This window comes from Oncorhynchus clarkii, chromosome 18, assembly GCF_045791955.1.
Source record: "Oncorhynchus clarkii lewisi isolate Uvic-CL-2024 chromosome 18, UVic_Ocla_1.0, whole genome shotgun sequence".
Lineage (NCBI taxonomy): Eukaryota > Metazoa > Chordata > Actinopteri > Salmoniformes > Salmonidae > Oncorhynchus > Oncorhynchus clarkii.
In genome coordinates this window covers 54,136,033-54,146,032 of record NC_092164.1, presented here as the reverse complement: position 1 = coordinate 54,146,032, position 10,000 = coordinate 54,136,033, and the positions used below count along the sequence as shown (strand labels likewise).

General features: G+C 46.1%; 1 protein-coding gene across 1 annotated transcript in view; it reads right to left on the bottom strand.

The window, feature by feature from the left end:
- Nucleotides 1-8,898: 8,898 nt before the first annotated feature.
- LOC139372372 (uncharacterized) overlaps nt 8,899-10,000 on the bottom strand; it is a 17,101-nt gene continuing 15,999 nt past the window's right edge. Inside the window, exon 2 of the mRNA XM_071112085.1 lies at nt 8,899-10,000. This exon is cut by the window's right edge and continues 438 nt beyond it. Within this exon, the coding sequence (XP_070968186.1) occupies nt 8,899-10,000 (1,102 nt within the window).

The window sequence follows — 10,000 nt, the reverse complement described above, 5'->3', positions numbered from 1 at the left end:
AGACCCTGGAACCCTTTTCTTTGCAGGGACATGCGACACACCTGGAAAAGCAATTACAGACAAGGCACAAGAATACGTGGGATACAGAAAGGTAAACAACACTATGGCTGGGGAGAACTGTCCCTACTATCAGACCTTGTTAGGGGACAAACTAACAATGAAGAAAACTAAACAACAAAGGATGCATAAAAATCATCCCCCAGTTGGCCAGGCAAAATGTGCATTATACCGTCCAGAAATGACAAGGTGTTATCCTAGAAATTACATGGTACCCCTGGTAGAGTCCTGATCAATATAGGGCTATACAGGTGTAGGATCTTCATTCGAGCCAGTTCGCTACAGCAGGAAAATAGTCCTGCAGCAACAGGAAATACTAATTAGTATGTGGATTATAAATAATGGATATTTTTGTAGGTTTAAACACATTTTTCGTAAGGAAAAATTAATAAGCCTTTTTTTAAATGTAAAGACATGGTATACAATGTGAGTAGTGCATGAAATGATGTGTTAAAGATTGAGATTATTCAAAGCATATGGTGTTTCTGCGTGTCTGGCTGTCTGACTGTCTGTGTAGGTATCTGCATGCTTGTCACTGAGTTTATATGTGTACATGTAGTTCCGCTGTGTGTGCAGTGCGTGATTGATAGTTTGTGTCTGTGTGTGTGTGTGTGTGTGTGTGTGTGTGTGTGTGTGTGTGTGTGTGTGTGTGTGTGTGTGTGTGTTTGTGTGTGTGTGTGTCACGCCCTGGCCATAGAGAGGCTTTTTATTCTCTATTTTGGTTAGGCCAGGGTGTGACTAGAGTTGGCGTTCTATGTTCTTTTTTCTATGTTTTTGTAATTCTTTGTTTTTGGCAGGGTATGGTTCTCAATCAGGGACAGCTGTCTGTCGTTGTCTCTGATTGAGAACCATACTAACGTAGCTCTTGGCCACATGGGTTTTGTGGGTAGTTATTTTCTGTTTAGTGTGTTTTGCACCTGACGGAGCTGTTTCGGTTGTTTCTGTTGTTCCTTGTTGTATTTAGTGTTCAGTTTATTAAAATAATGACGAACACTTACCACGCTGCATCTTGGTCCTCACCTTCTTCCACCAACGGTCGTTACAGTGTGTGTGTGTGCAAAGTATTTGTTATTTCAACTTTTTTCCTGTAATATGTACTTTGAATAATAAAAGAAAGTCAAGTCAACTTTAAGATTTGTTAGTATTACCAACTAATGATAGTTGAATTGATTTAGTTTTTAGTAGAGATAACGAGCCTCCATTTTTAAATGACTTCAAATGTTCAATTAATCTAGACTATCAAATTAACTACGGACTACAGATATAGTACATTGACTAAACAACCATAACAGTGATGCAATAGAGATGTCATTAGAGCGAAGCATAATCTTAACTATCTTTTGCTCATGTGTGAGTTTTTATCCAGTTTAGAAAACTGTCAGTGCAGTCAGTAATGTCAGCCAACCAACAGAGCACTTTAACTACAATGTCATTCTCAGTAATATCAGCCAACCAACAGAGCACTTTAAATACAATGTCATTCTCAGTAATATCAGCCAACCAACAGAGCACTTTAACTACAATGTCATTCTCAGTAATGTCAGCCAAACAACAGAACATGTCATTCTCAGTAATGTCAGCCAACCAACAAAGCACTTTAACTACAATGACATTCTCAGTAATATCAGCCAACCAACAGAGCACTTTAACTACAATGTCATTCTCAGTAATATCAGCCAAACAACAGAACATGTCATTCTCAGTAATACCATTATCAGTAATTTGAGCCAGCTTACAGTGCACTTTAAATACAATGTCATTCTCAGTAATGTCATTCTCAGTAATGTCAGCCAACCAACAGAGTACTTTAACTACAATGACATTCTCAGTATTGTCAGCCAACCAACCAAGCACTTCAACTCAAATCTTTAACTACAATGACATTCTCAGTAATGTCAGCCAACCAACAGAGAACTTTAACGACAATGACATTCTCAGTAATGTCAGCCAACCAACAGAGCACTTTAACTACATTGACATTATCTGTAATGTCAGCCAACAAACAGAGCACTTTAACTACAACGACATTCTCAGTTATGTCAGCCAACCAACAGAACATGTCATTCTCTGAAATGTCATTCTCAGTAATGTCAGCCAACCAACAGAGCACTTTAACTACAACGACATTCTCAGTTATGTCAGCCAACCAACAGAACATGTTATTCTCTGAAATGTCATTCTCAGTAATGTCAGCCACCCAAAAAAGCAATTTAATTACATTGACATTCTCAGTCATTTCAGCCAACCAACCGAGCACTTAAACTCAAATCTTTAACTACAATGACATTCTCAGTAATGTCAGCCAAACAATAGAACATGTCATTCTCAGTAATGTCATTATCAGTAATGTGAGCCAGCTTACAGTTCAGTTTAAATGCAGTGTCATTCTCAGCAATGTCAGCCAACCAACAGAGCAATTTATTTACAATGTCATTCTTGGTAATGTCAGCCAACCGTTAGAGCAGTTTAACTACATTGACATTCTCTGTAATGTAAGCCAACCAACAGAGCAATTTAACTACAATGACATTCCCAGTAATGTCAGCCAACCAACAGAGCACTTCATCTACAATGACATTCGTAGTAATGTCAGCCATCCCACAGAGCACTTTAACTACAACTACATTCTGAGTATTGTCAGCCAGCCAAAAGAACATGTTATTCTAAGTGATGACATTCTCAATAATATCAGCCAACCAACAGAGGACTTAAACGACAATGACATTCTCAGTATTGTCAGCCAACCAACAGAGCACTTAAACTCAAATCTTTAACTACAATGACATTCCTCTCCTCAGGACCGTAATCAACTAGTCAGCCACGGCCCCGAGGACGCAACATCAGTAATGTAATGTCTTCCCCGCTGACGAAGGCAGTTCTCAGTGTGAGACCACGGTCGTGAGCAGCCAACCAACATAGCACTTTAACTACAATTACATTCTCAGTATTGTCAGCCAGCCAAGAGAACATGTTATTCTCAGTGATGACATTCTCAGTATTGTCAGGAAACCAACAGAGCACTTAAACTCAAATCTTTAACTACAATGACATTCTCAGTAATGTCAGCCAACCAACAGAACATGTTATTCTCAGTAATGTCATTCTCAGTAATGTGAGCCAACCAACAGAACATGTTATTCTCAGTAATGTCATTCTCAGTAATGTCAGCCAACCAACAGAACATGTTATTCTCAGTAATGTCATTCTCAGTAATGTCAGCCAACCAACAGAGCACTTTAACTACAATGACATTCTCAGGAATGTCAGCCAACCAACAAAGCACTTGAACTACAATGACATTCTCATGAATGATTACATAATTGTTGTTGTTGTTTCTTTAGATATGGTTGTTCATGTACTTTTGTTGAATGCACTAACTGAAGTCACTCAGGATAAAAGCTTCTGTTAACCCTTGAGTGGTGTTGATGTTTTTGTTATTCACCCAATGTTCACTCGTCTGATGGATCAACAACACTATAGTTTTTTTAAACAATACAGCCATAACAATTTTCTTAAAAATACTTGGATGTCGACTTATATCACTTACAAGCAATACAGACAGCATACATGGTTAATATTTGCCATCTACATCTGCTAGATCACACTTTTCAGTAAAAGCGCTATTTTTTTTGATGAAATGTGATTTTTGTAAACAAAAATCTTTATAATCAAGAAACGGGTAGAATAAATCATGTTTATCTTGAACAAATATAAATAAAACATGGTTTGTTTTCATCACTTTTGATGTTTATTGCTTTGAACTGAACAAATTGGAAGGACACATTTTACATACAGTATTTTATGGAAATGATAAATGAGCCCCATTGAACACACATTAAAGCCGGTCTACACACAACAAGAGGGACAGAGTTTTACTGTGTGTGTGTTGCATATGTATTTCTTCCACTTGATGCATGTGTACTATGTCTTCCTGTCCTTCTTGGGTCCAAACACATTGCAGTGCTTCTTCTTGTTGCTACCAGTTGCACTCTAGAATGATTAAAACACCAAGTTCAGACCAGAGGACATTTCTCCAAAAAGTATGATCTTTGTACTTTGCAGTTGCAAACCGTAGTCTGGCATGTTTATGGCAGTTCTGGAGCAGTGGCTTCTTCCTTTCTGAGCGGCCTTTCAGGTTATGTTGATATAGGAATACATAACTTTCTGGAATTGTCCAAGCTGTTTAAAGGTACAGTCAACTTAGTTGAGGTAAACATCTGACCCACTGGAATTGTGATACAATGAATTGTGAAATAAACAATTGTTTGAAAAAGTACTTGTGTTATGCACAAAGTAGATGTCCTAACCGACTTGCCAAAACTATAGTTTGTTAACAAGAAATTTGTGGAGTGGTTGAAAAACTAGTTTTAATGACTCCAACCTAATTGTATTCTGACTTCAACTGTAAATTAGACTGACGCACCGGTGTGTCAATCGACTCTAGGGGGTTAAGCATGTTAAGCATGACTCTGGGTTGTGTGCATGTTCTGTTACCAGTTACTGCAGGGATGTCTACCAATGGTCTAAGTGTACGTAAACTTACGACTTCAACTGTATGTAATATAAATGTGTAGGGGGGTGCACAGTGTGCACTCAATGAAAAGGTGTTCTTTTACATAACAAGGAAAGCCAAGGCCATTGAGTCTCAGGTTGAAAAAATGCATAATTGTATCTATTTTCTTTTAGTAAACATTGAAAACGAGTCCCACAAACCCTAACACAACACAATGGTTAAATGACCAAAATGTACTTTTGTGTTACTTCAGTAGTTTTGACTTCACAGTTATGAAATTCTAAGTTGAAGTTGAGAAGACACGTAATTCTTACCTGATTCAACTTGATTTCATAAGTTAAGACAATTTGATAAGTTGCTGTTATCTAATCTTAAAAACAAATGTCAACACAGCTTGATTCAAAACGTTTTGACATTGGAACACATTTAGTTGACTTGGCTATATAAAACGAGTCATTTTGACTTGGCTATATAAAACGAGTCATTTCGACTTGGCTATATAAAACGAGTCATTTTGACTTGGCTATATAAAACGAGTCATTTTGACTTGGCTATATAAAACGAGTCATTTTGACTTGGCTATATAAAACGAGTCATTTTGACTTGGCTATCTATATAAAACGAGTCATTTTGACTTGGCTATATAAAACGAGTCATTTTGACTTGGCTATATAAAACGAGTCATTTTGACTTGGCTATATAAAATGAGTCATTTTGACTTGGCTATCTATATAAAACGAGTCATTTTGACTTGGCTATATAAAACGAGTCATTTTGACTTGGCTATATAAAACGAGTCATTTTGACTTGGCTATATAAAACGAGTCATTTTGACTTGGCTATATAAAACGAGTCATTTTGACTTGGCTATATAAAACGAGTCATTTTTACTTAATATGTGTATATGTGTGTTCAGTGTCATGGCGCCCGGCCGACCTCCTTGGTCTGGTACAGATGGCGGCACGCCTGATCAGCAGTGGGTGATTACTGGCCTTAATTGGCTTAACAAGCCTGACAACAGGAGGCCCTCTGTCCGTGCATCAATCAGAGGTGAGGAGTTCAGGAGAGCACTGTCAGGCCTTAAAAGACAGGAAACTCAGCACTTAGCAGGACAGAGGGGTGGGCAGAGAGAGAGAGAGGAGGGGTGAGAGGGAGGGATAGGGGGAGAGAGAGAAAGAAAGAGAAGAGAAACGATTGGAGAGGGAGAGAAAGAATGGGAGAAAATGAAAAATTGTGTAGTGGAGAAAACGGTGAGCAAGGATCTATCTGCTGAGGACAGTGTAGGTGTTCTTCTTGACACACACACACACAGATGCACACCCACACACACACTTTGTACAATCACAATGCAAACACACTCTTTTTTGCAAACAAAACATACCGACAAAATCACCCTCTCTCTAATGCTCAAGAGGAGGACGAGTTGAGAGAATAACAAATCTACAACCCCGCATTAATACCCTCCCTGTTCATTTATCAAGCCCTCCCCTCCAATCCTTTGTCACCATAGCACTAAGTATCTGTGAATTTATCGAGCCAATGCCCCCTATGTACGCTCAGCTGATGAGGGGTAATGATGCCAGATACTTTTCTACAGACAAAGGCTAAATACATCTTCATTCAGGTTAAAGGTACAGAAAGCGTGATATCTTCTCTGACACACACACACACACACACACACACACACACACACACTGTAAAGTACAGTGTGTATGAGTCAGTATCCTTGTGTCACGGATCCCTCTGGAACTTTCATTGCGCACACCTGGCCCCTATTCCCACTGATTGTATTTGTACATATGTGCCCTTTGTTCACCACTACTGCAACGATCTCTCTGGAACTTTCCCACTTGGCCCCTATTCCCACTGTGGGTATTTGTAAATATGTGACCTTTTTATTCACCACGGTGCTTTCGAGTATTGTTCCAATGTCAATTGATGTGTGTGAGTACCTGTGCTATGTTGTTTTGGCTTTTTAATCATTGTGCAAGTGTGTATTTATTTGGGGTACTCCTCACTCTTTTGTTTGGGTTCTACCCTGTATTTTCTACACCTGTTTGTTTGGTGCCTGTACACGGCACGCTGTAATCTGGGTGAGAAAAAATATATATATATTACACATATTACACATTGCTTTTGACAAATTTAAGGCCCGGCCCGAAACCAGAAATGACTTCCTCCGTTAGTAAGTCCATTAGCTGCTCCTCTCTGTCTGTCACTCGCTCCATTCGCTATGCTCTTGGCGGCTCTGAGTCTGTGTGAGTATCCCATAGCAACGGCTCTACTTGGGTTGCTCTGCTCAATGAAGAGACAATGGACAGCAGTTAGCTGTTAGCTAGTTTTCATCACTCTAAACTAAGACAGAACATAGGGATGGGCAGTATGGGTGGTGGGCTGTATGGGTGGTGGGCAGTGGGCGGTATGGGTGGTGAGCGGTGGGCGGTGGGCGGTATGGGCGGTGGGCTGTATAGGCAGTGGGCGCTATGGGCAGTGGGTGGAGGGCAGTGGGCTGTATGGGCAGTGGGCGCTATGGGCGGTGGGTGGTATGGGTGGTAGTGGGAAGGGCAGTGGGCGGTGGGCTGTATGGGCTGTGGGCGTTATTGTTGCTGGGCAGTGGGCGGTATGGGAGGTATGTGCGGTGGGCTGTATGGGCGCTCGGCTTTGGGCGGTATAGGCGCTAAGGGCTGTATGGGCAGTGTATGGTATGTGCGGTATGGGCGATGGGCGGTATGGGCGGTATGGGCGGTATAGGCGGTATGGGCGGTGTGCAGTATGGACGTTATGGGTGGTATGTGCGGTGGGCGGTATGGGCAGTGGGCGGTATGAGCGGTATGGTTGGCATGGGTGGTATGGGCAGTGGGTGGTGGCCGGTATGGGCAGTATAGGCGGTGGGCGGTGGGCGGTATGGGCGGTATGGTTGGTATGGGCGGTATGGGTGGTGGACAGTATGGGTGGTGGGCTGTATGCGCGGTGGGCAGTATGGGTTGTGGGCGATATGGGAGGTGGGCAGTATGGGTGGTGGGTGGTATGGGAGATATAGGCGGTTGGCGGTATGGTTGGTATGGGCGGTATGGGCTGTGGGTGGTGGGCGGTATGGGTGGTGGGTGGTTTAGGCGGTGGGCAGTGGGCGGTATGGGCAGTGGGCAGTATGGATGGTATGTGCGGTATGGGCGATGGGAGGTGGGCGGTATGGGCGGTATAGGTGGTATGGGCGGTGTGCAGTATGGACGTTATGGGTGGTATCGGCGGTGGCGGTATGGGCATTGGGCGGTATGAGCGGTATGGTTGGCATGGGTGGTGGGCAGTATGGGTGGTAGGTGGTATGGGAGGTATAGGCGGTTGGCGGTATGGTTGGTATGGGCGGTATGGGCAGTGGGTGGTGGGCGGTATGGGTGGTGGGTGGTATGGGCAGTGGACAGTATGGATGGTATGTGCGGTATGGGCGATGGGAGGTGTGCGGTATGGGCAGTATGGGCGGTATAGGCGGTATGGGCGGTGTGCAGTATGGACGTTATGGGTGGTATGGGCGGTGGCGGTATGGGCAGTGGGCGGTATGAGCGGTATGGTTGGCATGGGTGGTATGGGCAGTGGGTGGTGGGCAGTATGGGTGGTGGGCGGTATGGGCGGTATAGGCGGTGGGCGTTGGGCGGTATGGGCGGTATGGGCGGTATGGTTGGTATGGGCGGTATGGGTGGTGGGCGTTATGGGTTGTGAACAGTATGGGTTCAGTATGGCTGTATGGGTGGTAGGTGGTATGGGAGGTATAGGCGGTTGGTGGTATGGTTGGTATGGGCGGTATGGGCAGTGGGTGGTGGGCGGTACGGGTGGTAGGTGGTATAGGTGGTGGGTAGTGTGCGGTATGGGCAGTGGGCAGTAGCATGGTATGTGTGGTATGGGTGATGGGAGGTGGGCTGTATGGGCGCTATGGGTGGTGGGCTGTATGGGTGGTGGGCAGTGGGCGGTATGGGTGGTGAGCGGTGGGCGGTGGGCGGTATGGGCGGTGGGCTGTATAGGCAGTGGGCGCTATGGGCAGTGGGTGGAGGGCAGTGGGCTGTATGGGCAGTGGGCGCTATGGGCGGTGGGTGGTATGGGTGGTCGCGGGAAGGGCAGTGGGCGGTGGGCTGTATGGGCTGTGGGCGTTATTGTCGCTGGGCAGTGGGCGGTATGGGAGGTATGTGCGGTGGGCTGTATGGGCGCTCGACTTTGGGCAGTATAGGCGCTAAGGGCTGTATGGGCAGTGGATGGTATGTGCGGTATGGGCGGTAGGCGGTATGGGCGGTATGGTTGGTATGGGCGGTATGGGTGGGGGGCGTTATGGGTGGTGGACATTATGGGTGGTGGGCTGTATTTGCGGTGGGCAGTATGGGTAGTGGGCGGTATGGGTGGTGGGCAGTATGGGTGGTAGGTGGTATGGGAGGTATAGGCGATTGGCGATATGGTTGGTATGGGCGGTATGGGCAGTGGGTGGTGGGCGGTATGGGTGGTGGGTGGTATAGGCGGTGGGCAGTGGGCGGTATGGGCAGTGGGCAGTATGGGTGGTGGGCAGTATGGGTGGTGGGTGGTATGGTTGGTATAGGAGGTATGGGCAGTGGGTGGTGGGCGGTATGGGTGGTGGGTGGTGTAGGCGGTGGGCGGTGGGCGGTATGGGCAGTGGGCAGTATGGGTGGTGGGCAGTATGGGTGGTGGGCGGTATAGGCGGTGGGCGGAATGGGCGGTGGGCAGTATGGGTGGTGGGCGGTATGGGTGGTGGGCAGTATAGGCGGTGGGCGGTATGGGCGGTATGGGCGGTATGGGCGGTGGCCGTTGGATGGTATGGGCAGAGAGAAAAATAGTGACAGAGAAAGAGAGACTGAAATGAGAGATGGTCTAAAACTGAAATGGTGGTGGTATGGGCAGTGGGCTGTGTCGGTTGTGGGCGGTATGGACGGTGTGGGCGGTGGGCTGTGTGGGCGGTGGGTGGTATGGGCAGTGTGCAGTATGGATGGTATGGGCGGTGGGCGGTGTGGGCAGTTGGCGGTATGGGCGGTGGGTGGTGGGCGGTATTTGTGGTGGGCGGTATAGGCGTTGGGCGGTATGGGCAGTATGGTTGATATGGGCGGTATGGCGGTATGGGTGGTGGGCGGTATAGGCGGTGGGCGGTGGGCGGTGGGCGGTATGGGCTGTATGGTTTGTATGGGCGGTATGGGTGGTGGGCGGTATAGGCGGTGGGCGGTGGGCGGTATGGGCGGTATGGTTGGTATGGGCGGTCTTGTCAGTGGGTGGTGGGCGGTATGGTTGGCGGGCGGTATAGGCGGTGGGCGGTATGGGCTGTGGGCGGTATAGGCGGTGGGCGTTATGGCCGGTATGGGTGGTGGGCGGTATGGGTGGTGGGTGGTATGGGCGGTATGGTTGGTATGGGTGGTATGGGCAGTGGGTGGTGTACGATATGGG